At 46.9% G+C, this 27,728-nt stretch overlaps 7 protein-coding genes across 7 annotated transcripts; 6 read left to right on the top strand and 1 right to left on the bottom strand.

Moving 5' to 3' along the window:
* Positions 1 to 495: 495 nt before the first annotated feature.
* FPSE_04038 (uncharacterized protein) lies at positions 496 to 4,934 on the top strand (the record flags this gene model as incomplete). The annotated part of the gene is made up of 12 exons (XM_009257156.1): positions 496 to 714; positions 767 to 1,979; positions 2,710 to 3,067; positions 3,115 to 3,539; positions 3,601 to 3,700; positions 3,750 to 3,840; positions 3,890 to 4,087; positions 4,145 to 4,284; positions 4,349 to 4,504; positions 4,559 to 4,641; positions 4,699 to 4,779; positions 4,834 to 4,934. 12 exons carry the CDS (start codon positions 496 to 498, stop codon positions 4,932 to 4,934), a joined length of 3,165 nt encoding a protein of 1,054 aa, XP_009255431.1.
* A 183-nt stretch (positions 4,935 to 5,117) lies between these two features.
* Positions 5,118 to 8,722, bottom strand: FPSE_04039 (uncharacterized protein; the record flags this gene model as incomplete). The annotated part of the gene is made up of 9 exons (XM_009257157.1): positions 5,118 to 5,370; positions 5,423 to 5,513; positions 5,586 to 5,679; positions 5,721 to 6,130; positions 6,230 to 6,316; positions 6,689 to 7,042; positions 7,096 to 7,109; positions 7,422 to 7,919; positions 7,986 to 8,722. 9 exons carry the CDS (start codon positions 8,720 to 8,722, stop codon positions 5,118 to 5,120), a joined length of 2,538 nt encoding a protein of 845 aa, XP_009255432.1.
* Positions 8,723 to 9,429: 707 nt separating this feature from the next.
* Positions 9,430 to 12,550, top strand: FPSE_04040 (uncharacterized protein; the record flags this gene model as incomplete). Its single annotated transcript, XM_009257158.1, has 8 exons — positions 9,430 to 9,705; positions 9,757 to 9,952; positions 10,007 to 10,492; positions 10,541 to 11,090; positions 11,141 to 11,461; positions 11,548 to 12,036; positions 12,081 to 12,260; positions 12,316 to 12,550. The coding sequence occupies 8 exons, from the start codon at positions 9,430 to 9,432 to the stop codon at positions 12,548 to 12,550; spliced, it is 2,733 nt and encodes a 910-aa protein (XP_009255433.1).
* A 1,649-nt stretch (positions 12,551 to 14,199) lies between these two features.
* Positions 14,200 to 15,504, top strand: FPSE_04041 (uncharacterized protein; the record flags this gene model as incomplete). The annotated part of the gene is made up of 1 exon (XM_009257159.1): positions 14,200 to 15,504. The coding sequence occupies one exon, from the start codon at positions 14,200 to 14,202 to the stop codon at positions 15,502 to 15,504; it is 1,305 nt and encodes a 434-aa protein (XP_009255434.1).
* A 500-nt stretch (positions 15,505 to 16,004) lies between these two features.
* On the top strand, positions 16,005 to 18,233 carry FPSE_04042 (uncharacterized protein; the record flags this gene model as incomplete). Its single annotated transcript, XM_009257160.1, has 1 exon — positions 16,005 to 18,233. One exon carries the CDS (start codon positions 16,005 to 16,007, stop codon positions 18,231 to 18,233), a length of 2,229 nt encoding a protein of 742 aa, XP_009255435.1.
* Positions 18,234 to 18,954: 721 nt separating this feature from the next.
* FPSE_04043 (uncharacterized protein) lies at positions 18,955 to 21,548 on the top strand (the record flags this gene model as incomplete). Its single annotated transcript, XM_009257161.1, has 6 exons — positions 18,955 to 19,200; positions 19,252 to 19,404; positions 19,459 to 19,872; positions 19,924 to 20,268; positions 20,317 to 20,411; positions 20,459 to 21,548. 6 exons carry the CDS (start codon positions 18,955 to 18,957, stop codon positions 21,546 to 21,548), a joined length of 2,343 nt encoding a protein of 780 aa, XP_009255436.1.
* An 876-nt stretch (positions 21,549 to 22,424) lies between these two features.
* Positions 22,425 to 27,227, top strand: FPSE_04044 (uncharacterized protein; the record flags this gene model as incomplete). Its single annotated transcript, XM_009257162.1, has 5 exons — positions 22,425 to 22,431; positions 22,500 to 22,993; positions 23,052 to 23,452; positions 23,512 to 25,081; positions 25,131 to 27,227. 5 exons carry the CDS (start codon positions 22,425 to 22,427, stop codon positions 27,225 to 27,227), a joined length of 4,569 nt encoding a protein of 1,522 aa, XP_009255437.1.
* Positions 27,228 to 27,728: the final 501 nt, after the last annotated feature.

Genomic DNA, 27,728 nt, shown 5'->3' with positions numbered 1-27,728 from the left:
TGAAGCTAGTGACTTCTCATGATACTAAATCTTTGCGATAGAACAAGGTTAACAGTCACACAAGAGACACTTTAAGTACGAAAAGTATCCGATTAATCGTAGATTTCCAGGGACAGATATGAGACATAGTTCAGCAGTCGCCGCTCCCGTCAGAAAGACCTGAAGTATCAGCCCCTGACTCGTAATGTTCAATATCGGTAGCATGGGGGCACCTTTCCCCGTTCCCCGGAACTCAACCAACAAAACGGGGATATCCGACTGACTATCATTGTTTCCGTGCAGTCGCTTCGCTTATAAAGTTCACGTCGTTACAACCTTGGCAGGGGTTCGGTGCAGAAGTTCAGGACCGTTTGAATCATATCACTTAGAGTTACAACGCCCCGTCGAAGCGGGTCACTTGCGAGAATTTGTTTCCGAACCGTTTCCATTGTATATACCTCAACCTCGACCTTTGATACACAATAGTTCATACAGTCGTCCATCAAGTCTTTGATTATGAACTTCTTTAGCAACCCTGTCGCCCCTGCTCATGTAGAGACTGATCAGGTTATCCCCTTGCATGTCTGGGATGAGAGTCCTTTGTACCGAAGGATCGCGTTGTATAATCTCAAAGTGTTTGACGACGTCCTTGATCCAGAGAAATTGCGTTCTAGTCTTGAAACTTTAGTTTCGCAAAGGACATGGCGTAAACTGGGAGGACGATTGAGGAAAAAGGTACCGATCATATAGTATCAGACCGAAGTCTTCAGTTACTCACAAAAATTAGGACGATGGCTATCTCGAATACCATATCCCAGTGCAGTTCACTAAAGAACGACCAGCAATAGGTTACACCCACGCCAACCTCATGGATGTCACGAAAGACGAACACCCTATTGCTTCGAGACTTCCAAAACCATCGTCTCGTCCAGCAATCGTCGGTGATCCAGACGAAACAGTAGATCTCGCCTGCGGTCCTGGATGCCCCACCTCTATCGATGACTATCTTTACACAGACCAGCCACTTCTCGGTCTTCACGTTGTGTCTTTCAAAGATGCAACACTTGTCACACTACACTGGCTTCACATCGCATGTGATGCTCTCGGAATGAAAGGCTTGATCGATGGCTGGGTTCGTGCCATGAAAGGTTTGGAAATACCTGAACAACAAGGTTTTGACTATGATCCATTGGCAGAATTGGGTAAACATCCCAAAGAAGCGCATAAACTTGCGGACCAACGAATGACAACTGCCTCGCTGCTTACTTATGCTGCGTGGAACGGATACAGCCTCGCGCGCGCAAAGAAGGAGACAAGAATGGTCTGTATACCAGGATGGTTTATGAATAAGCTTCGTTCTACTGCCCTCAAAGAGCTTGCCGCTGCTGGTGTCAAAGACCCATTTGTTACAGAGAATGATGTTCTCGTTGCCTGGTGGTCAAAAATCGCTATTTCCCATCTTCCACCTGACTCCGATCGACCTGTGACGATTCAGGTCGGAATGTCTCTCCGAAAGTCTCTCGAAAAGGATCTTCTTCTACCAGACAAGCCATTTATCTCGAACTGCTTCGGTTTTACGAATTTGTTACTTTCCTCAAAGGACCTCAATAGGCAGTCCACCGGAGAAACAGCGCTTCAAATGCGCATTGCAGTAAACGAGCAAAGAACAAGGGAGCAAGTGGAGGCGTATCAGGCCATGGTTCTGGACTCAGTGGCGCCGTTACCTGTGTTCTTCGGAAATGGGAACACATATCAGATTTCGTATTCGAACTGGACCCAAGCTGAGTTGTTTTCGGCGGATTTCTCGGCGGCGACTGTGAAGCCGCGAGATACACCGCTGTATGCCTCATACATAGGTCATTGCCAGGTTCCGTTCAAATTCCCTGAGGGTTTCATTATTGTTGGCAAGGATATGAGTGAGAATACCTGGTTTTGCTCGTATCGCGTTGCTGGTTTGTGGGATGTCGTTGAGAGAGAGTTGAAGGCATTCCAGGATATTGGTATGGACATGTCATAATCTGCAGTCATTACGCATAACAAGAAGCAGTACAATTCAGGATCGTTTTCAGAAATGGGTATTGATGTGAGATTTTAAATGAATGTAGTACTCATTCGATCTTTTCAGAGATACGAGCTTAACAGTAAGTGAGATTTTAAATATAGTGCAGAGCCTGATATGCTTAGGGTAGCTGCTGGTATCCGTTTACTGACCCCGCTAAACAGGGTTCTGGCAGTAATGTACAAACCACATTTGTACCTATACCGACTAAACGCCTGGTATGCGATGCAGGCACACCGTATCGTAAGCCACATACAGCATACTTCGCAGTGGCACAGGTACCGCGGGGCTTATAGCTACATAAGTTGCTAACCACCCTCCCCTCATTTCCTCCAAGGTCATCCTCGTACACAGCCCTTTCAGCATGGCGCTTCGAAGAATCCCAATTTCGGCGCCTTCTGCTGTTCCAGAGCCGAGCTTGTTATCATCGCCCATGCAGCTCTTGTCTTGCCTCATATCAACGAGCAAGCCAGACACTGCAATAAATCACAAGATGGATCGAGGTTCCAATCTAGAGCATCTGCACACGACCACGGTTATTCAGGTCGGAGAAAAGGCGTTTGCAATCCGGAGCCCATTTGATGTACAGGAAACCGAATTCGCCAAATGTATTTGGTTACTTCCATATCTAGTTTACTGACTTGAATCACAGTATCGTTTTAGTCTCACAGACTCGGCTCATTTCGCACCGCTGACATGTTTCAATCTCTTCAAGACCAATTCCAATTCCATGGAATCCGACCTCGAAGCAGCCCGCCTGTCATACTCGCAGCAAGATGACGTGTTCTGTGATGGTTTCCTGAAGAACGTCCTGATTTTGACTCATGACACGTCAATCAGTGACTCCGTCCAGGGTTTACTAAACTCTTGGGGTTGTTCAAACGCATTCCTCTTGTCTTCTTCTGATCAAGTATCTCCCGGGCCTTACTTCTTTTCCAGCAGTGGTATTTACTCAGCATGGAGACTGTATCCAGACGACTACGATGCTTTTGTCCTTAGTACCACGCCTTCCCAGACAGATGTTGAAACGTAGGTTACAGGGACCTTTTGCTCAATTAGGCTTACCATCAAAATAGCTACGAGAACTTGAATGCCTCGGCTTTTGGTTCATCGTCGATTTGCATCGCCGTTCCATCTCGCATGAAAGTTCTGCCCTCCAGCGAGAAGCCGCTCGCTGGCTTGCGGGTAGGAATAAAAGATCTATTTCACTTGAAGGGTGTCCACACTGGCTGTGGGAACAGGGCTTATCGCAGACTTCATGCAGCTTCAACATTCTCGACTACGGGAGTCAAGAAAGTCGTCGACCTCGGCGGCATAATCGTTGGCAAGACAAAGACTGTTGAGTTTGGCGGTAGTCAAGAGGTAATCGGAGATTGGTGTGATTATTTCTATGCCTTCAATGCTCGTGGTGATGGCTATCTAGCGTCGACCGGAAGCAGCACTGGCTCTGCCGCCGGTCTAGCGGCCTATCCATGGTTGGATGTCACGCTAGGCACTGATTGTAAGTGTATCCTGATGCTGGTCTCTCCAAGTGTTCTTCCGAATTTTAACTCTTAATCCAGCTGGTGGGAGCATTCGCGATCCGGCCGTGGCTCACGGTATCTATGGCTTCCGGCCCTCCCATGATGGCAAAGACACGCCAGACATGTTGCTCCCATGCGGGTGAGCTTATGATTGCGACAAGCAGATATCCCATCTAACATGCTTTCAGAAAATTCCATACACCTGGTTTTCTTGCCAGAAGTAGTCGAATAATGTTGAAATTCGGTCGACATTGGCTTGGGGCCCATCCAGACATCAAAGTATGCCCAGAGCTCGAGGGGAGAGGATCTCGGCTGACGCATTTTTTAGCGCTTGAACCCAACACGAATCTTGTTCCCCAAAGAATATCACGCGGAAAACGAAAACGTCCAAGCCGTTGCAGACAAATGGGTGACAGGACTGGCTTCCTGGCTTGGAGCTGAGAGGTGCGATGTTTCTCTCGAAGACATCTGGGATACGACCAAGCCAGCTTCCCTATCCAAAAGCTTCGTTGAGACATTCAAAAGTGTTAGCTGAAGCAGTCCCTGCAAACGAATAATCGTAACTAACCATCATTATTTACAGACATTTATTAACCTGACATACCATGGATTCTGGACGGACTTGGCAGACTTCCGCGACGGATACAAGAACAAATTCAACGAGAATCCTTATATATGCAAGGTTCTTCAGATGCTTTGGTATGTTTACACCGCGACCTCCATGTATTTGTCTATTGCTGTTGCTGCAAACAGTAACATGTTAGCTATTGTTAACCTACTCTAACAGGGACCGGGGTAAATCACTGTCTCCGGATGAAGTGCAACAAGCGCTGGACGAGATCATCTTACACAACAATTGGTTCTTCGAGAACTTACTCAACGATCAGAAGACCATCATCGTTGCTCCGCGATACAAGTTGGACTACAGAGACGAGTATTATCCGTAAGTTCATAATATTCACATCTCCGCTAGCCGCATGAACTAATCGCCTTTCAGCAGCCCCGAAAAGCGCAATTATGTCGGCTGGGATTCGAATTTGCATGCATCTCTCTCAGGTGCCCCCAACATCATTGTCCCAGGTAAGAATGAAACCTTCGACTTCACGTTAATGGACTACATACTAAATAGCATAACAGTTGGCCAGTGTTCCTACGAATCTCACATCACAGGAAATGCGGAAATATTTCCTGTGTCCATGTCTGTTATTGGGCCAAAGGGTAAATATTTACAATTTTCCTTAAAGAGAGTGATTGCTAACTAAAATATCTCAGGGCTTGATGTTGCATTGATCAGCCTCATTCACAGTTACAATACTGAAAATGAGCTCCCAGAATCTGTTTTGACTGGCCGCCAGGCCTTTGCGACTTCTTGATGATCTCAAAGCAAGACACGACTTTTTCCTCACGTCATGTATTTCATTAGCTTGATATTAGCCAAGAACAATAAACCTGGCTTCGATACTCTCCCGTGCAATTGCGCTTGGTGGACTATTCGCGTCTGTGAACGCTGCGTGTGCACAAACTACTCAATGTTAGAACTTGAAATATTGACGTGATTAAGAAAGTGATGTACTTCGTGCAACGCCATCCATTCGAGAGTCAAAGTTCTTGATCAGGATGCACTCGCTCCTCATCATTCGACTCCAGTAGTACCATCGTTGGCTTGGATTGAATCTGACCTGGTAATTCTCACCCAAGTAGTGGGAATAAACCATATCCTGAGCGATCAAGTCTTGGGTAGATAGTGTTCGGGCATCAAGAACACCAAGTGGAGCGTCCTCTAGAGGTTCAACCAAAGGGCGCCAAATACTAAACAAACTGTCAAGTAAAGAATTGATTGTTGTATCCGAAAGCTACTTACTTGAGAAAGCGGACTCGGTCTTGGACGAGGCCGCTGGCCTCGTTCTGAAAGTACAGTTGCAGGCGACTCATTGCAGCCTCCGGGGTTTGATCTACAACAAAATGAGTCACAATCTGAGACACAGGGAACGAGAAAAGAGATAACACGGCGTTGGAGCACTTACCAGTATGTGCATTTCTGGCTGGCGGCCTCTTATCCTCCCTGAGGTGTGGCACACCAAGTGGTTTGACTTGGCGGAGCTGCGCTGGCGCATTAGCCTATTTATACATCCAGGATAATGATGATGGAAAAGATTTACCACATGATCAAACGCAATCACTCGGTTTGCTTTCAGATGTTCCTTCAGAAACCGCTCCATCTGAGGTAAGTAGTCACCTTCGATTGCCTCCTTGCTCGACACCGCAGTTGGGCGCGACGGAATCTCGACAAACTCGAAGCCTTGTTGGTCGAGTGAGAATGAGCGCTCATCACCTCTTGCGTCAGCAATCTTGATGTCATGCGTTTCGTAAATGGCGTTTGATTTCGGCTGGTCCTTAGGCAAAGGAAGACTCAAGATGAAAGGCTTCTCATTTTCATATTTTGGATGTGGTGATAGAAATCTCACAGTCCCAGTCGTTTTTGGCCGGCTCTGCCAACTGGCTTCAGCCTCCTTATTCACATTGCTTGCGTCATGATTTGTGGATGTCGGGTTCATGAAAGAAGCGAGACCTGTTTAGTTTCAGCATTATAAGTGGTATGGGCGTGTGCTTGTCATAGAAACAGCCATAACCGCATTCATCATACCAGAGGTTGACTAGTTCAACTTACTCTGCTTAGTTTCCATCATCGGCTGTGGTTGTGAAAAAGTGGCAAGATAGGTTAAGAGACGAGGCACTGTAGTGTAGACGATTGAGACTGTGCAGCAGCAAGGTCTTATTATACCTCAATGTGATGTAGCATCAACAACCTTGACCAAACTCCCTTAACATATGATCCCATTCGTATGGTTTTGCTACAAATCAAGTATGCTGCGTTTTGTTTCCATTGGTTCGCTTCTATATGATTGATTGAATGAATACAGTGGACTACCACCCGCCCGTGCCACGAGAAACGTTGGGCTGAATTGAAACACCATCAACCCAGTACAACAAACATAAACAAAACTCCTACGTATTCACAACTTTCTGAAGAATTCACAAACGGCATTGAGGTTCAATTGTACCAGATAAAGGAAAAAAGCAATAAACTCAATATATAGCACAGTCTGAAGTTCCAACACTCAACCACCTTCAAAAACCATGCAGATGCAGGGGTCGCGTCCACAACTATCACAACGACTGCCTTCCTCCCTTTTGTACCATGGCTTGCCGTCAAATTTCTCTTGAACCAATTCAGACAATAGTTCCTTGTGGTTCGCAGGAAGGCGCCCTCGTTCCAGGTCGTTCCACCAGCTTGGGATCTTTCCGTCTGGTTTCTCCAACTGGAATGAACCATGTTTGGCAAGGGTCTCCTCTAGACAAGAAGACAATTTTCGCCATGGTTGCTCCTTGGTAGCTGAGCCCGCACGGCTCATAGGCGCCTCTGACTCAGTATTCATGACCTCATCTTTGCCCATCCTGGTGACAATATCAGTGCACAAAGCTTCAATGAATGTTATTAGTGCGACAATTCGTGAGAATCATGAGCTTACTTACGCTGCTGTAGGTTACTGACGCTGTGTAAGTAAACGAATGGCAATAAGCCTTGTCGCCAGACAGCAATGAAATGAAGTGGGTGAAGTGGATAGCGGGTCCAACTTCTAGGACTGCTTTTTAACCTTGCGATGTGGCGCCAGATGTATCATGTACCAATGTACTTTGTCAGGCTGTACTGTACATGTTGCCAGCAAGCCTTGTTCCAGCTTCGTTGGACAGCAGCTGCCCTTGAAGCAAGGCCTGTCTGCGGCCGCAAATGATCCTCATGACTGAAATCCTGTATGTTGTGAAACCATGGATACTGTCTCATTGGGCTAGCTGCTCACCGGCCATTCAATGTGTTGCTTGGCTGCCTACTTGTCCCCGTGTCCTTTGATCCGTTGTCTCTCAATTGCAACCCAGCCAGAATCGTTTGGATCAATGACAGAAGAGTTGCAACCCCTCCAAAGATAATCACCGCCCAAAAGGTCCACCACTGCAGGGTGTTGCGCTTATCTTTCCATAGTTGTCGAAGGCTCTTTGGTTCTTGTGACTGAACCTCTTGTGCCAGGAATCGTAGCTTTGCACCCAGGATCGGGAAATCGGCTTGGAGATTGTAAATTCGCTTGGGTTGTTGGTCGAAATCCTCAAACAACCAAGGCTCGCAACACACCTTCTTCAGCATGCCATCTCGCCACTTTCGCGATATATCCTTAAATGCCTCATCTTCTCTGAAATGTCCTCGCGAGCCTGCAGTTTGTCCGAAGAGAATATAAAGCGAAAGCAAAATTTCTCTCATCAACGTTCTCAATTCATCCCGGTCCATAATCTCATCATCAAGGCAACTGCTCGAATGAATAGGCGTCAGTGGGTGGGCAGTGATACGCCTGGGTATTTGTGACTCAACTCACCTCCGCAGTACTGTCGTTTCATCAACATTATCCGCCGCCTCTCGGATGCACAATGTAGCTTGCCTGAAAAGGAACAGGGTAGATGTGTTGATATCAACATCCAAGTGTGACCCCAAAATGTCAGTCCACACTACCTTGAACCCAAGACTACTTTCCAGTAACTGCATATTTAGTCGACCAGGATCCAATCGGAAGAACTCATCCACTTTTGTCCGACCATCGCGGTCTATTGTGGGAAGTATCTCGCCAAAACCTGCAAGAAACCGTGAGACCGACCACTCAATTCCCTGAGCCCTTGGGCGGTTAACATCAGATGTCAGGAAGCACCAAAATAAGTGGCTGGTGATGCGACATTTTGTAACAATCGTGAATTTCTCCCACCAGCAACTCTGACTTTTGTCAGGTGTTGCTACATTGTATAGGGAGCTCATTGTACCGATCATCCAAAACACAAAGTACTGGGCTAGGTGAAGCGTACGCCCCTCCTCAGCGATGATGATGCCATTTTGTTGCAAGAAATCCGTAGCCGACATTAGCGTCAATTTTTCATGGTCTGAGGTAAATCTGCAGAGCGATATGGCAGCGTGCATGTACCAACAGGATATCGACACTGGCCGAGGCTGCGGCATAATATCATCCCACAGCGTCTGAGACTCCCTGAGGGAAGCAATGATATGGTAGGCAAGAAATTTAGTGTCCAGTGGATGTTTGCAGTATGCAACCGTGTCGCCTCCCATTGCGATGCTAAGATCTTGAAGGTGCGCCTCGCAGATCTGAATAAAAGGGTCTTGCTCACGGCATACATAGTAAGCTTACAGGATATGACACGATGATGGGGACGTAGATAGGAAGCTCACCGAATTGACATGACTGATCTCTCATCAGATTTTGCAATTGTATACTTTGTGCTGTTGTCATTGTGTGACGCTTTGCTTCCACTGATATACTGTATTCAAGAATTAAAGTATATGGATTGACTTGTCTGATGCGCTATATCTCACTCTTTAAATAGCACGATCTTACAGTTCACTCAGGCACTAGGTGTATCATTTGGGACTTTCAAATACCTACTCTGAAGTGAAGAGGAAGCGCGAGGCCTACCCGCTACACGGGGTTTGAAAGAGCGCTCTGTCGATCCAACCAAGGTCTGATGCGCCACCTCCATTGGTGCGTTCATTATGCAGTATTGCCAATACGTGGCGATTCCGAAACAAATGGCTGCCCACCATCAGCCCCCAGCTGAACAACATGGGTGGGCTAATCGAGGCTGAAGATACTCCTGAAAATACTTGCCATTAGTTGTACGTTGCGTAGGTTGGCGCTGTCGCGTGTGTTAACGAAAGCAAGAATCCCACAAGATTGAGCAACCTAGAAAGCTGCAACCAACCAGACTTCCCTCTTTTCACAATTTATTTCAAGGACTACCTAATAAACAGTTATACAAATGGAAAACGTGAAGAAAGACTTCGAAGGCCTGCTCAAAAACACACCGGACACAGCTCGCTCCATATGGTCAATCAACACATCCAAGGCTGTTTATGAACACCTGAAATCTATCAACAACCAACATGGGAGGATAGCCTTTACCACTCGAATTGACGGTATTATAGAGACTCTGGAAAGTTTCTTACACGTAGTCAGTGAGACACTGTCTGATGTTTCGGACAAGACTCAGGAGTATGAGCCCATGATATGGGGTAGCACAGCTCTGATTTTGGCTGTAAGAAACGGAGCTCCTTCGGTTGTTCCTTGAGTGTTAATTATTCAATAGCAGGCATATGAGAGACGGACAACGCATGAGAAGGTAATCTTCATGCTCGAAGACCTAACTATCTCTACGGCATTGCCATCTTCACCTATCACGGGATGCCAACCAAACTTCATTGACTGTTGCGTTCGTCGGCTATTTGCAGAACTAGCGATTGGACTATTACAGTTGGCGTTGATTCTTCAGAAATACCCACAAGGTAAATATCTCTCTATATTTCTTTGATTGAAGCTGTGAATAATAGAATTAAAAGCACCCGAAAAGAAGCAACCGAAGTTTGTCGAGTTTGAAGAAGGGCACTGCAAGACCATACAAAGACTGAAGGTATGGGCCGAGCGTCTCAAAGGGTTGAACTCCAATGCCGCATCAACTTCACAATCAGTAACACGACCCATTCGACTTTCAAGCGACCAGATACCGATCAGCGTCAATGAGCATTTTCTTGGCCGTGAGGACGAACTCAGCACACTCCGCCACAAACTGGAATCTTCTACCGAAAGTCCTTCTGTAGTCAGCATCCATGGTCTACCGGGTATAGGCAAGACTGAGCTGGCGGCGCAATACTGCAAAAGGTATAAAGACAAGTACGATTCGTATCTCTGGGTTACATCAGACAACAAAGCTAAGATCATCGACGCGCTATCGGGATACACGACCATGATGCAACTGTCCGGTAATTCAGTGGAAAATGAGCCACTCAAGAATGTCCAGATATTATTGACTTGGTTACGAAGCACCGGTAGGAATGCTTCTGCTTGTTTATGATCGACCGACTGACGCAGTTTAGACGTGAAATGGCTCATCATTTTCGATAATCTTGACGACCCATCGCAGCTGAACGAGTTTTGGCCATCGGGAGGCAACGGGCATGTTATAATAACCACCAGAAGCCATACCACCGCTGAGTGTTGGTCTACAGAAACACTTCAACTTGCCCCATTGAGTCCTACATGCTGCAAAGAACTATTCTACAATATCAGTGGGAAACACAAGATCAAACAGCACAGCAAACAGATGGACACCGTGATGGACGAGTGGGAAGGTGTACCACTGGCCTTGAATCACATCGGCAGTTACATAAGCAGTCGCTGTTTAACTATTGAGCGCTTTCTCAAGATCTACCACGACTATGCCTATGAGATTTATCGGTCCAAGTATGGGAAGAGAGTTTACCCTCACAGCATTGCCACTGCATTCTCGGTGAGCGAGGTGGAGGGGAGTAACAAATTCTTGTTACAATCATTATGTTTCCTAGATCCAGACAGAATCCCTACCGACATCCTTCTGTCTGATCCAAACGTAGGTCAAGCATCGACCAAGGTAACAAGTGCATACGAGTGAGTACACCTTGGAATGATACCATTACCTTTCTCATTCGTGATTTTAGACTATACGAAGCAATAGCGAGCCTGTCTGAGGGCGGCTTGGTTACGCAAACGGATGAGCATATCACTATTCACAGATTCGTACAACGAGTTACTTTGACAGGGATGTCGAGTGAGGAGCGCATCTCGATGTTTGACCATACTCTGTCTCTTCTGTATCAGAAGTTTCCCAGGGAAATTGCTGGTAAGCCGATGTGGGAGAACTGGGTTCAATGCAATGCCTACGTTCCGCATGTCCAATTCCTTTGCCAAAGATACAATGAGCTGTTCAAAGACAGTCGGAAGAATGTCCAGCTTGCAGACCTTTTGAGCTCTTGTACCTGGTAAGTCTCCTGAACGAATTTCTGACATACTTTGCATCCATGGCCCCAGATACATTGGCAATATAGGCGATGTTAACAACACACAGGTATTTAGTGGAACGTGGTCTGTTCTCAGAGGCAGAACCATTAATATTGATTGCCCAGGCTGTATGTCCGGATCACGAACAGGCTTCTCTCACACTTGCCACTGTATTATTCAACTTGGCCGGTGTGCGGTTTGAGTGCAATCGCATAGATGAGGCTCTAGAGCTTTGCAAAAAGGTACTGACGATCCGAGAGCAAATGCTCCAGCCCAATGACCCGCTCCTTGGAAACACCCTATACTCTATCGGCATTGTATACATGGAAGCGGGAGATCTTGAAGAGTCTTTAAGACTGCACTTACGAGCAGTAGAGATCCATGAATACTGCCAGGCGAATTCGGAGCACGACGGCTCCCCGACCGCAATGGCCTATTTGGATCTGGGTCTTTGTTATTGGAGGATGAAGAAACTCGATCTTGCCTCGAGCTATATCGAGAAAGGTCTCGCGATTCACGATCAGACCACTGGAAGGAGTTCGCTCAAATATGGACAGTATGTCACCCATGTCCAGATTCATACACTTACTAATGGCACAGGGGACTATACTATCTAGCTCAAGTAAGAGAATCACAAGGGAGGTTCAAAGACGCCAAGGACGCAGCTGAGGAGTCTTTGAGAATATCTCAGATGGAAACACCCAACGAGTTCAAAACTGGACTAGGACTACACAAAGTGGCAACCTTCTACCACAGGGAGGGCAATCTGGAAAAGGCACTGTAAGTGACAGGAATGAATGACTTGAACACATTCCCTTAACTAACCAATGTTTAGGGATTGCTTAGAACGGGCTCTCGTTATATTGGAGCGCAGCTTTGACCCAAACCCTCGAGTAGCACGGTCCATGTTCAAGATGTCTGAAATTCTAACGGATATGGGTAAGCATGCTGAAGCTGCGATCAAACGGGATGGGGCAGAGAAACTCAGGAGCACGGTTAAAACGTTTCCCTACAACCCGTGTGTCACTGCTGATGCCTTTGACACATTGGTTCCGTCTTTCCTTGCTTAATGTATTCTATTTATGTAGTCTTTCAAAATGTAGCATTGTTGGTGTCTAGTCCCTTGATCCGTCCCACGTGAATTATACCAGAGTCCAGATTGCAAGATCTCATACATCATTGCTTCTAATTGAAAGCAGCGGTGAGTGGCTAATTCCATCGACGGCATGTATTTGTGGCGCCCCATTCATTCTTCACAGAGATATAACCCTGACATTACTGACATATACCTATTATAGTGATGGTATTCAAGTCAATCAAGACAGAGGGCTCAACAGCGGCCGAACTGATGTATAACGTTGTCTTAGCCAGCAGGCCAAAGCGAGACAGGGATTGAGGAAAATGCCACAGAGCGGCCGTCGTGATACATCGCCAGGGTACTCAGCTAGCCACTAGACGGCAGAACTGCCGATCATAGTATAATAGAGTTCTAAGCTCCCTGCAATAATCTACTTCGGGAACTGTCTGTTGTCTGGACTATCATATATGTTTCAGCTGTCACGGGAGGGAACCATTTGCTTCCAGTAGACTTCGTTCGCTTAACATAATGTCTCATTCATCTAAGCCACTTGAATATATCCAATGATTAGATAGTAGAGTCTCACTGACCCATCTACTAATGAGATTCGCCTACAATGCGTGTGATAACTCACGGTACAACTCGCTTAAAATAAAAAAAGCGTGAGCATTACTGTTGTTGCACATGACGACCGACCTACAATGAAAAGATGCGTGTTAAGAATTTGTAGGTCCCTGTTCAAAAGCTGTGAAAGAACACCTGAGATCCCTACTCAAGTTGAAATTGAAAGTCTCTGATTGTGATAGTTGTCGTGCAAGCCTCTGCGTTTGTCACATATCAGAGATATGATACAGTAGCCGTTCGGCCACCCCTGTATCTGATCTAGACCATGGTGGCACACTATCCCAAACTTCAGCTGCCGACTATCTATCTTCTACATCCAAAACTACAAGGCTTCTATGGAAGAAAATATCGTTGTAAACAGAATTCGCCCCATGCGGCTTTCTGGCGTGTGATACAGGGAGACAGCTAAGGCAGCCTGTTTTACATTTCACGCCATGCTTCAGAACACACCGACATATCTGCTGGAATGATATCGACGTTGATGTAGAATATTGCGGCTGAACCAGCCATGGTTTCTTGTGGTTTAGAAGAGTTCATAGTAATAATCGCTTCCACATTGTCCCTTTTCAGCTACAGGTATTGCCACCTCCATTACTAATAGAAGCACCATCACGGCGGCAGTGATAACTATCCACTCGACAGCGGTCTAGACCAAGATGGTTAGATGCATGTCTCAATGGCTAAGAGGCTTCCAGAAAGAACGCAATAGCTGCCTTCGGCTTGTTGAGCTATCGTATGAACTGGTCTGGACTGCTGTTGGTTATCGAATGTGGCTGGCTGGATGGAAAGTCATAGAGTCGAAAGGATGTCATTCAGAGACATGAACACTATAGTTCGTACGATTCAACAGAGCCACAAGTTGAAACTACTAACACTCTCACTTACAGTCGCCCTTCACAGCTATAAAGACCTGATCTCTGCGCACTCAGGATAAGTCCAACATCAATCACTTCTCATCACTCACCATCACCACAAACATTTTTTATAACTCCTTATCACTCGTAACGAACCAACGCAATGTCTTTCATGGCCCAGCAAAAGACCCTTTCCGCCAAGCCTGGCGTGTTCAACTATTCTGGACTGTCCTCAGTTGTCTTCAGAAGGAAGCTCTATGTCTTCTACAACAACGCAGACCAGAATGGTGGCTGGTACAATGTATTGGATAGAGAGACGAACCACTGGTCCGGACCTTTCTCGTTTCGCAAGGGTGGTGCCACCTTCATGTCGGTGGCGGAGTATACCACTCCTGTTGCCGTTGTTTGGCGCGGTACTCTCTACGCCTTCTTCAATGGCTCCGGAAACAATGGAACCTTTTGGACATCGTCAACCGATGGGCAGAGATGGGCCCAGGTAAAATCCATGAGCGAGGCCATGGGTACCCCTGCCGAGACCTTTGCAAAAGGAACCAGTCCAAGTGTTACCGTCTTGAAGAACGCTCTGTACGTTGTATGGAACAATGTTGCTGATAACGGTACCTTACGGTACACTGCCTGGAGCGACCCATCTGGAAATATTGTAAGTCCAATGGATGTGACTGCCTCAGGGCTGTCCATCCGCCGTCAAACAAGCACAGCTTTGGCAACCTTCAAAGACAAGCTTTTCCTCTTTTTCAACGGCGCGGGCAGCGACGGTACTTGGATGACTACGTTCAGTAGCTCGGGTTGGGCTCGAGTCAACCCAGTTACCTTGCCTCTTGCAGGGTCCGCCTTGGACTACACCAGCCCCGCTGCGTGCGTTTCCGATGATGGTAGAGTGCTCACTCTTTTCTGGAATGGTTCTGCCAATGACGGACTTTGGCACACAAACACCATGAATGGTTTTACCTGGCTGCCTCAGATGGGCCTCAGCCAGATGATCGAGGGGCAGAGCGTTCTTTATAAGAGCAGTCCATCTGTTGCCCACTACCGCGGAATCCCGCATATCTTGTGGGTCGGCGACGACGCAAATGTGTGGTATAGTCAGGGATTGACCTTGTCGGCTGACGATGGAGATTATAACTCGATAATGAAAGCCATCCTGGCCGGCAGCGACTTCACAGTCGTCACTGCAGATACGTCCGCCATACGGTATCTTGTATCACAGATGCAATCGTCCTATGCCTTTCTCCAGAAGCCTGCGGATAATGTCAATGAATCTCTTGGCGCCAATATCGGCTGGGGAGTTTTCCTTTCCACGTTCATTGCCTCCAAGCCAATTTTGACTCCACCTGCTGTGGTATGCATCTTCTCTATCACTACGCTTGCAGTCTACTCAGGATTTGAGGTCTGTGTAGACTTGTCGGAGGGAACGTTTTCCTTCCGCCGACCTCCACCTTTGGCGTAGATGATGGCTGAAGAATCAGTTGGGCGTGGATCTGCGTTAGGACTGAAGACTGGGGTCTGATAGTCAAAGTAGAGAACCCAGTATTCAATGCAATTTCATTACCTCTATCTTATTTTAATTTATATTGGCTTGCAGTGTTGTCTCCCTCAATCAGCTGGTGACATGATATTCTGATGGAGCTCAAAGGCGTGATGTGATAAACACTGCGTAACTAAGTGTGCAAAAAGTGTATAGATTATTATAACCCATATGATGTAAGTTCCAGTATCGAATGAGTATGGATATTTGCATGATTCCATATCCATTGAGGTGATCGCCGAATGTCCCTAAACAGGAGTCAGCCTATCTCAATCGGCCGACCCCTGTTCCATATATGAAAAGCTCACTGCAGTGAAGTCGTTCTGCCACAAGTCCCCGCTCTAGGCTGACTTGACTCAAATATTTCACCTTTGTGATCTTGAATAGAGTCATTGTATCTCAATAAAGATATCTTTACAACAATGACTTCACACTGGTGCGATTCCTTTTATTTCGAGTTGGCCGGCACTGATTGTTGGCCTTTGCGCCTCGAAGAGAAACAGATATCATCATTTCGACTAGAGGACTTCAACAAGCAAGCAGTCGGATGCGAGTTTTGTTCAAAGCTAGCAGACTTGATAGCGTACCGCCTGCGATATAATGCCGCATTTCTACGCGACAATGGTGCCGCCACTTCAGATGATACCAGTGACTGGAAAACTGCAACAGTGTCCTTCTCCCATCAGAGCAAGGAAGTCCGCAACTGGGCCTTTGGTTTCGAGGGCGTTACGTCAAGAAAGATTGTGGCTATCGCTGTAGTTATCGGAACAAGGCTGTTGGAGATTATTCTTCAAAGGTCTGGTACTGGAGGTCGTGTTCCTGTTGAGTTCTCTTCCGACGGATATAGCAGTGATAGTGTCACCTTTCAACCTCCCAGAACCTGGCGACTTGATCAACGAGAGAATTACTCATCCGAAGACTCTTCGGATAAGAAAGTAGCAAAGTTGGGCCCAACAATCGGAAGGATTCGACCGCTTGTGGTTGATTTTGATAAAATCGCGAGCTGGGTAAAGATTTGCGATCAAGAGCATGAGATATGCCAGCACCATGAAGTGCCTATCGAAATTCCACAATTTCGCCTGATCGATGTCGAGAGGATGTGCATTGTGCAAGTTGATTCCTCCAGAAGGCCTCCTTTTGCTACTCTGAGTTACGTTTGGGGTCTAAAGCCGTTTCTGCGGCTCATCAAGGCAAATGTGAAGGACTTGCAAGAACCTAGATGTCTCGATAAACTGTCATTACCCTGCACTATCAGAGATGCAATCACTATATGTGCTAAACTACATATCGATTATATATGGATTGACAGTCTATGCATCATCCAGGATGACGAGTCAGATATGATCCAAGTCATTGACAAGATGGACTCCATCTATCGTGAAAGCATCCTTACCATCGTGGCTGCAACAGGCTCAGATGCCTACAGTGGTATTCCCGGCGTTCGGTCTGGAGCTAGAGCCCTTGAGCAACATCCTCTGGAAATACGAGGAGTGGAGCTGATTGATTCGGTTGACACTGGCCAATTTCGCTTCCAGGGACCCTTTCAAGAACCACTCTGGATATCAAACACACCATGGGCTAAACGAGCCTGGACCTTCCAAGAAGCCCTCGTTTCCCGAAGATCCCTGTTCTTTACCGCAGAGCAGGCTTACTGGAGTTGTCGCGAAGGGTTACTCAGTGAGGATACTACGGAGCATTTCCCTAACAACGAATATCCTCATCTAGCTAGAAAACGATTGGACTCTACCTTCAGCCCTCAGGAATACTTGCAAATTGCCACTACCTTTTCAACACGGCGACTGACATACGAGGCTGACATTGGTCGTGCATATCTCGGAACTCAAAACTTTCTCGACAGAAAATGGGATGGACACAAGTTCTCGTGGGGTCTACCTCACGGCTCCTTTGGGTCTTTCATGATGTGGGAGCGTCCTTCAGAAGACGATCGACGAATCCGTACAGGGACGCATCCCATCAGACAACGAGACGGAAGCATAGTCAAAGTACCGTTTCCGAGCTGGTCGTGGATGAGTTGGAGTGACGGTGGAAAACTCATCAGCTTCTTTGGCGATGAACCAGAGCCTCACAGTCCGAAATTCTATGTTTTCGATTCAGCAGCGGAACTACTAGAAGTCTGTGATGAGTTCACCTGGCCATCGTCGCTACGAGATCTCTTGACAGGGGAATCTGACATGCCGACCGAGGTGACAGAAGCAGACCTGCCTCAAGAGCTTCACTTGACACTGTCAATCAGGCACAGCGCTTTGGTATTTTACACAGAGGTTGTAACAGTCAGATACAATCCGTTTTTAGGTACCACAGCAGAGTCTATGTTTGACGTTCCGAGCGATCTCAAGATGAGAAGCTTTGAATATCCATTCTCTATTCAGATTGGGAATGTATATCACCGAATTCTAGAACAAGATCAGGACAACGACTGTGGGGATCTTGAGGAGATCGACCTCGTGGCTGTCTTTAGTGGACAGATGACCAAACCAAGGAAATTCAGAGGGCAATATAGATTATATTGTTGGCCGGTGCTGAAGAGGGATGGGGTTCGAATACGGGCATCTTACGCGAGTACTGTCATATTTCTTACGTTGTGGCAAGCTCTCCCAAGTCGCAGATGGGAGTTGGTTACTATGCTATAGGGTAACATATTCGGCTCGGTTTCTATCTTGGATATCATATGCTTTCCATTCCAGGTCATGAAGCAGGGCTCGGGCCGCTTTCTTTAGTCATATGGGGAAAACAGCCACTATCACATTCAATAGTTCAAGCGGGGAAACACATTCCAACATCAGGAATGGGGTCAGTTCAGCTTCACATTTGTTGAAACGCTTTTGAGCATAATCATTGGGAGAACTTACAATGCCAAGGCACTCGTTATGTGTGTCTCTGACATTTCCACCCCAACAAGTCCGGACGAGATATCCAGAACCACTCACGGGACAACGTTTTGCAGCCTCAAATCGGGCTAGAACACCGTTTTTCTGCTACACTTGCAGAGCTATTGGATCTTTGACCGCATTTGGCCTCTCCAGCTAGCCGCTAGTCGACGCTTGCAGGGAGCTGAACTGCTGTTAGCGTTGTTTGGCGTAGCTGTGCAGTGGATCTGAGACATACGAGGATAACTGTAGTTCCCATTTGCTATCTTTCACATTTCCCATAGACATCACATATCAATAGTTTCAATTGTCTGGCTCTGGACCAACATGGGATGACTGAACTTAGACAGACTGACATCCATCTACTATGGTAACGATCGTTTCCCCTCTTCAAATTGGGGTCTGTCGACGTATAAGAACATGAGAACAGCTCACACGATCGTCAAGTCTATAAGGCTCTCATTCTTCACTACTCCAACGAACCATGGCAGACAACAGCGGAACATACGGCATCAAGGGCCTCCCAAGACCCAAGGATGCTGTCACTCGTCACCCTGACGGTGGTATTCCCTATGTTGAGAACTTGCCAGTACGCTATGAGATCTCAGTCCTGGCCAGTTCCACAGACCCATTGCTCCGAAAGCAATGGACTCTTTTCGTTCTTGCGCTTGAAAAGTTCAAGATGAAGTCTGTGAGCGAAAAGCTCTCCTATTTTCAAATTGCAGGTATTGTAAGTTTTGTCATGAGTTTGATGATCCAACGTGTGCTGACCATGTTACAGCATGGATATCCCGAAGGCGCTTGGGATAATGCCCCACCACCAAAACAAGATCCCAAGAACCCCAAGAAGGGAGATCAGCCGTATGGTGGTTACTGTAACCATAACGGTCTAAACTTTCCGACTTGGCATCGCCCGTACATGGCGCTATTCGAGGTACGTATCCAAGAGTGAGTAGAACTCATCATAACTGTTGACTGACATTTACAGCAATGTGTCTGGGACAACATGAACGATGTCATCAACCACTGGGTAAAAGAACACAAACTTGACGAAGACGAGTCAGAACTCGCTCTATGGAATGAAGCCAAAGACACCTGGCGCATGCCATACTGGGACTGGGCCCGACAGCAGAGCTATAATGAAGACTTTGCGTACCCCCAGGTCTTGGTTCAAGGTCCGGTTCGCATCTTTCCACCCGAACCGTTAAAGAAGTATTACCCTCCCAGCGGACTCTATGCCAATCCATTCTGGAGTTTTGAGAACCCTGAGAAGGATGAGGATGGTAACCCTCGTGCTTTTGGAGATATGCCCAAGGGTAAGAGAGATTACAACATTGAAGATGACCCTGTCAAGCACAACCCTGCGCCTCCACGGGATAAAGAGGATGTCGCTTGGATGCCTGTAAGTTCTCGTGTCACTCCAAGTTAATATCTCTCGCTAACCCGTTGTCAGTGGAGTGAAGCAACTGGAACCAGTAGATATGGTATCTTTATCAACAAAGGCGCAAAGAAGTTCATCGGCCTTGAGGGCGTCAACAATGCCTGGGTAGCTAACAACCATCTCTCCAACATGACCTGGTACCCCATTACGGACAGGCAAAAGGCACAGGCGAAGACCAACAAGGACTTCTATCTCAAATGGAACCCTGGTACTCTTGCTGACTCGGTCAACCGCATGTTCTCACCCAAGTACAACACCACATGGGGACAGTTTGCCTCGACTAAATGGACCTATGAGGGATATGGCAATTCTATGAATGGCTTTTTGTCACTTGAGTACATCCACAACAATGTTCATGTAGGTACATCCTTTTGTCAGTTATCATCGCATTGCTAACATCTATAGAACATTGTTGGCGGGTCTGACTTTGCCACTGGCGTTGGGCACATGAGCGATGTTCCTGTCGCTGCCTTTGATCCCATCTTCTGGCTCCATCACACGTAAGCTGAATCCACATCACCTTCATAGCTATTCTAACATTTTTCAGTCAAATCGATCGTCTCCTCTCTATCTGGCAGTGCCTCTACCCCAAGCTCTGGTGGGATCAAAAGGAACCCACCCGACCAGGCGAAGAGAATGTTCCCGATGATACAGAGGATGATTATCTCTACCCATTCCACGACAAGGACAACGGCGACCCAGTCACCGACGTCTGGACAGCGAGGAAGTGTCGTGATTGGACTGTCTTCAACTACCAGTATGATGATCTTATGGACTTGTCTCAGAAGGCCCTCGATGCCAAGGGAAACCTTGACGAGCCCAAGTTCCAAAAGCTTCTTCAGGCATATATCCACAAGACTTATCCTTGCACCGAGCACTTGCTTCGGGATATCAAGGATAATCGACATGTTCACATTCCTGCTGGACTTACTCCAGATGTTCCCAACATTGATGACAACTCCTGGAAGGATTACATCATCAACGTGAAGTATGATCGTTATGCCTTGGGTGGACAATCTTACACTATCAAGTTCTACCTTGGTGGTCCAACCGATGAGGCTGTCACTCATTTCGAGCCACAGAACTTTGTCGGCAGTGTCTATACCTTTGGTGGTGGCTCTCGCAAGACTCGAGATTCATGCGCCAACTGCAAGACTCAAGCTGACGCCGGTGTTCTGTCATGCGCTCAAGTCCCTCTGACGATCCAACTTCTTCATCACACGATCGACTGTGTGAGAGACCATCCCATCACGAAATTCGATGACGTTGAGAAGTACCTCGAGCTCCATCTTCGCTGGAAGTTCTTCGGCTTCGGCGGTTTTGAAGTTGATGAGGAGGATCTTGACCCCTTCCACAAGACACAGGTCACTGTGTTGCGAGGAGTGGGACAACCTAACCATGTTGTTGCCCCCAAGGTCAAGACTTCTGAGTTACAGACATTCAGCGTTGCGGCTGCTGATATCTCAGTGTCTGAGTCGCCTGCTGTTTCCACGAATGGAACAAACGGTTCAGCTGGAGGGGCGCCAGTCGCTCTTCCTCCTGTTTACAGTGCTCAGCCTTATGAAGCTTTGCCGGAGATTACCAACAACAAGTACTTTGGCCTGCAGCATGATGGGTCATACATGGGCAGTCGTTAATGACCACAGTGGTGGTTCCCAGGTTTTGTGATATACTATTCGTATAGCTAGTTTCTATCTAAATTATAATTATTGCTTTATTGATAAGAAAAGTTCATTATCTTAAACTAATTATGTTGCCAGTTGCAAATGTAGTTCTGTAACTAGTTATATCTTAGCGCTGATAACCAAATCAGACCACTGCCCCTGTGATCAGATATAAAATTGAAATCTCAGTGAATCCTCTTTGGTATTTTCTATTGTTAGGATGACATCTGGTGAAAAACATTGCCCCTCAGCCCCGAGCTGAACATGCTGGCAGCCAGCAGAGTGGCGCTTCTTGCGTCTTGAGTCAGCCCAACCCCGCAGATATGGCTTGTACATTTCTCAAAATGTCGGCCAGAATGAAAGTGAGGCTTTCTAACAATTAATTGATTGGACTAGAAGCTAAGTTGTTGCTGCAGTCCTAATTCCGTATTGTGAGATGCTACCCCCGTAGAGAAAGCCGAAGCACGGGATAGGTCGCCTGATTCAATACATTGTGTTCGTACCTCGTTTTCAACCCCGGCGTGATTGGCCACCTGTAATTAGGCAATATCATATCTTCCATCTGACAGAGGCTACAGAGCCATTAGCCTCCAGACATATTTCTCAAACTATTTTCCTCTTCCCGTCAACGCCGGCTTCTTTGTACATGCGAGCTCATTACATCCACCACTGTTGGCACAAACAAGTGCTTAGTGTCGCGATAACAAGACGGCCATAGCCATGTCCGAAAGAGGCAAGTTGTCCTGGCGGAGCTTACTTGGGTGCCGTGAGCTGTGTTTTAAAGCCACCGAGGACGCTACGGAGCATGGCGACGTCTTTAAAGATTTTGGACCAAGGGCCTCAGCAATAATGTTGAGTAAGTATATACAATCCCAGGTTTTTTTATTGTCACACTTTGAACTACAAGCTGACTCTATACCTCAGACAGACTATCAGTTGGCCTGCCACCTGAACAGGTATCTCGAAGAATCGAACCTGTAGACAATACAGCATCTGTCTTAGATCCTCGGCCGCGGGATGAAGTAGTGGTATGGCCTATCATGAGCGCCGAAAATAGTCCCATCTATTCTAGTCGTTCCAACAGCTACAATACGCTCCAGAAACAACAAAAAGATCTCCAACAGCTCTGGAAAGAGGCGATCGATAAATTCGAAGCCTCCCTGGAAGGCATGAAACTGAGCCCGCTTTTGCAGGCCCAGGAGCAGATCAATACGGGAGATTCCACGATGGAATTGTCGGAGCTTCTTGCGAACCTTGAGGAGCAAATGAAGCGCGTTGGCCTTCGAGGTAAAATTGCTGATACTGTTGGAAAGGTGGCCCCTCATATTAATCGAATTGCCATTGTCGGTGATGTCGCCGTCAGTGCGAACCCCATGCCTGCCGCGCTACCTTGGGCCGCTGTTCGATTTATCCTCCTGGTATTTTCTCCCGTTATTACCGTTTGCTCATTCGTTTCCACGCTCTAATGGATGTCAGAATGTTACAGCTGGCGAAGAGATTCGGGTCAAGATCTTCGAAGGCATCGCTGAAATTATTACCCTGATCTTCGAGTGCAGTGTCTATCGGGAACTTTACTTGACCGCAGAGGATACCAAATCTCTATCTGCAGCTAAAAGATTGCGAGAGGCCATTGTTGAGGCTCTCTGTCAATGCATCAAGTTTCTTGCCTTCGCTCTTCGTCGACAACAAGCAGTTGCAAAAGCTCTGACAGATGCCTTTCGCTTGGAAGACTTCTCGGGGTATCTGAAGGATCTCTATGCAGCCAAGCTACAACTCCATGATGCTGGCTCATTATGCGAGATGTACCATAGCTCTCACGGCCGGGAGCTACTCGAGGACTTGCGGGGGCTGATCGTTGATATGCGAAAGACGTCTGAGTATGTACCTGATCTTCGCTCACATTTATTCATGCGTCGTTACTAACGTAATTTATCAGTCAACGGCTGGAACAAGAAGCAAAGTCACAACTCAAGAATCTTGTGTTTGACTATAAAGCAACACTTGAGCATGTGCAGCATCCACTCAATTCCTTCTGCCTCGAGGGCACACGACGGACAGTTCTTCAAGACATCCACAACTGGGCTGATGATGGCGAAAGCCCAACTATCTGCTGGCTTCCGGGTCTCGCTGGCACTGGAAAGAGCACTGTTTCTCGAACAATCGCCCGTGATTTAAAGGGTCGATGCCTGGGAGGTTGTTTTTTCTTCAAGAAAGGCGCTGGCAATCGAGCAGATGGACGAACAATATTTTCCATCATTGCATACCAACTCGCTCTGAACTTCAGACCAGTGCGCCAGCATATCATTAATGCAGTCCAGGAAAGCCCATCGCCAGAAATGCTTTCCATGGAGGAGCAATGGAGGAACCTCATTCGAGATCCGCTCGATAAAGTGCAAGACAAAGAGTTCGCAAGAAGTGTGGTTCTTGTTATCGATGCATTAGACGAGTGCGACAAGGACTACCGACAGGGCATTCTATCCCTTTTGGCAACGTGCCCCAGTGTTCTGAAGGTATTCATCACAAGCCGGCCAGAGTTTGACATTGAAGCACATTTTGCTCGGCAACAACAATTCCACCGAGAGATATCGCTTCACTGCGTTAAAACGGTCGACATCGAGAGCGATATCACCATGTTTCTTAGACACCGGATCCACAGCTTCCTTTTAGACCACAATTCATGCCACCCTCAAACGTCCTTGCAACTCAATCAAGACTGGCCCGGGAGAGAGCGATTCCAAATTCTTGTCGAGAGGTCCATTCCCTTGTTCATCGCCGCTGCAACCTTTGTTCGCCTCATAGAGAACACCTCCTGGATAGGAAGTCCGGATTCTCGGCTGAATTCTATACTTGGAAAGTCCAACCAACACAGCTCCACCTACGGAACGATATACAAGCCAGTATTAGATCTCATATTAAATGGCGCGCCAGCCGAAGCACGGGCCAAAGCTCACGGTAGTTTCATTCGCATCATCGGCTCCATCATCCTTCTAGCTAGTCCTCTGTCTATGACATCTCTTGCTGTCCTACTTGGTGTTGGAGTACATGATGTAGCTGGTATAGTCAATCCACTCCGCTCAGTTCTCCAAGTCCCGCGGGATGACGGACCAGTAACACTATTCCATCTTTCGTTCAGGGATTTCCTCCTCAGTGAATTTGCCGGTCATCTACAAGTGGACGAAGCCTCTACTCATGCAGAGTTGGCGAGCAGATGCTTGAAACACCTCGAAAAGGAGCTGAGAACTGACATATGTGGCCTTGGATCGCCTGGCAAGAATCGTTCAGACATTGACACAGTTACAATCAATCGGCATATAACTCGGGAAACCCAATATGCGTCCCTGTATTGGGTTCATCATCTCGTTAGCTCCGGCAAGGAAGTACAAGATAACGATGAAGAGCATCAATTTTTGAAAAGCTACTTCCTGAACTGGATTGAGGTGTTGTGCTTGACCAGGAGGCTCTTTGAGTCTCTGACCATACTGCACGCTTTGCTGGAGATTGTTAACGTAATTGTTATTCTCCCGTCACACTATTCCTTACTAACCACTCATATAGGAAGAGTCGGGAAGCGAAATCATTCGTTTTGTCCAGGATGCAATAAAGTTTATTCGCTTTTTCCGCGAGGGAATCGAAGAAACTCCTCTTCAATTATACCACTCTGGAATAATATTTTCTCCCAGCGCAAGCGTTGTCCCCCAGCCCTTGGAGAACCGTCGTTGTCCGGAATCAGTCACGAGACTACCCGCCGTTGATTCAGACTGGCCTCAGAGCTTACACGCTTTTGAGACAGGGGATAAAAGCATTAATCTGCAGCTAAGATTCTTATCCAACAACCACATAGTTACATGGGGCTTCCGCACCGATGTTAAGATATGGAATATATCCTCCGGCAGCTGCTTGCAAACGCTGAAATATGACATACGTTTCAGCGATAAAACAAAGTCCTTGGATTATAAATCAACTGCTGCGATAGGAATGTTTGGTGAAGAAAACCTACTTGCTGTGGGCAGGAATGAGAGAATCGAGATTTGGGATTTCAGCTCACAGTCATTCATCGACTGCCTCACCCTGAATGGCAGGTTGGTTCTCAGCGTCGCTTTCTCGGACGATGGTACGCTACTGTGCTCCGTCTTGGAACGTCTTGGAGAATTGGATAGCGAGCCTGTGGAGCCTGTGTTACACATCCACAATCTTCATTCAAGAGCATGCATAAACAAAGTTCAGATCCGGAACGACTACAGTGCAATATGTCTCTCTATGAAAGGCCAGTGGCTAGCGTGTGTTGCAGATGAGCAACTCTGGCTCTCGGGCTGGGATTCATGGAATGGCCTGGACTGGGTCAACTTGGGCCCTCAAGGCAACAAGTCCCCGCGTATCCAGTTTTCTTCGGATGGGTTACTGCTAGCTGTGACTTCAAATAATGGGTGTTTCAGGACGTGGCGGACAGGAACGAAGCAGTGTACATGGGCTTTACAATATCCTTACCAAGGGAGTATTGCTGGGCTGTCTTTGACACAAGATTGGTTGGCGGTCTCCTCACGCGGGCATCAAACAGTGATCTTCAGTCTAAAAACGGGAACAGTGTCTCACGAGATGGGCAAGATTGCCGATGGCAATCTCGCCATCTCAGATGATGCAAAGTTACTTGCAATGGTTTCAGAAGGCCATACCGTCAGAGTTTGGGACCTCTTTTCAAAAGAAATGTCTCGTGTGGAGACCTTCCACCCGAATGCAGTGACATTTCTGACCATGACACCAGACGAGAGCACGGTAGTGTCTGCTTGCACAGAACAGGTCAAGGTCTGGGATATTCCAAGTGGTCTGTGCATACACACCTTTGGCGAGTCGTGCCCTATGATCTTCCGCATCGCGACTGAAGATGGGTCACTTTTCGCCACACGAAGAGGATACGATATTGAGATCTGGAGTCTCCATCCATGGCGCCAAGTCCAATCCATGCGAAGGGAAGTAAGACCTTTCATCCCTGGCATGAAGTCGTGGGCAATCTCTGAAAATGGTGAGCGACTTGCTGTATTATCAGTCCTTGACGATTGGGATATATACAGTATAGAGATATGGGATGTGTTTAGCGGTTCACTCCTGGACAATTTGGCCTTTCTGCCACGGAGCTATCCGAACATAGCACTGTCGCCCGATGGGTCACGAATTGCGTATACCACTGGAAATTGCATCGAGATTCGTCAAATTTCTGCGCCATGCAAGCTTCTTACACGGATTGAAGGTGTTGGCATGTTCGTCTTTACTTCCTTATCATTCCATGGTCGGGAACTCGTGGCTATATCATCATATGGAGATAAGCATGGAAATATAAATGTTTGGGACACAGAAACAGGAAAACTATCCACTTCATGCCCGACACGCAAGTTTGGGTTGACAAAAAGCTTCATTAATCATGAGGCACTCCTTGGCCAAATTGGGCCCGATGGTTTGAGACAAAATGTCTTGAAAGAATTTCAAGTTTCCGATGATAAAAGCTGGATAATGAGGGGTGGAAAGAGGCTTCTTTGGCTACCGCTGGATTATAGACCGCATATTCGCTTTCCTGCAGGATATACTGCTTATTCTTCGGGATCAACGATTGTCATTGGGACTGAGCTGGGACGAGTCTTAATCTTGCGTATGAGAGAATGAATAGGAAAGTGAGCGAGCGAGTTTTTATTACGATTACTTCAGAATCCGACATGAAAGAAGAAATGTTTAAAGCCACAGTTTGTCCCAACTCTTAATAAGACATATAAGCAATATCCTAACGTTTCTAATCACCTAGTACTATCCTGTACATGAAGTCCAAAGCATATCATAGAGTACTTCAAGCGATGCATTCAACAGTCTTACGTGGTCATAAGAAGGTTTGGGTTAATGACCATGGAATATAGAAGTATCTTCCAGCTCAGCTAGTCTCGGATAACGCAACGAAAGATTACACTGCTCGCCTTAGCTTCTGAGTAAATTCCGCTGACGCTTATCTGTATAAATGACATTCAGGCATAATAATTAGTTATGCGTATAGTTATAGCTCGCGATCATAAACCATAGGTAGAGGCAACTCCACCAGCCCCATAACTGATGGAATGGGCCCAAGTTTTCCGAGGAGAACCTGTATCGCGTATGTTTACCACGGAAAGAATAGCA

This window comes from Fusarium pseudograminearum, chromosome 3 (genome assembly GCF_000303195.2).
Source record: "Fusarium pseudograminearum CS3096 chromosome 3, whole genome shotgun sequence".
NCBI classification, from domain to species: domain Eukaryota; kingdom Fungi; phylum Ascomycota; class Sordariomycetes; order Hypocreales; family Nectriaceae; genus Fusarium; species Fusarium pseudograminearum.
This window is presented reverse-complemented; position numbering and strand designations above follow the sequence as displayed.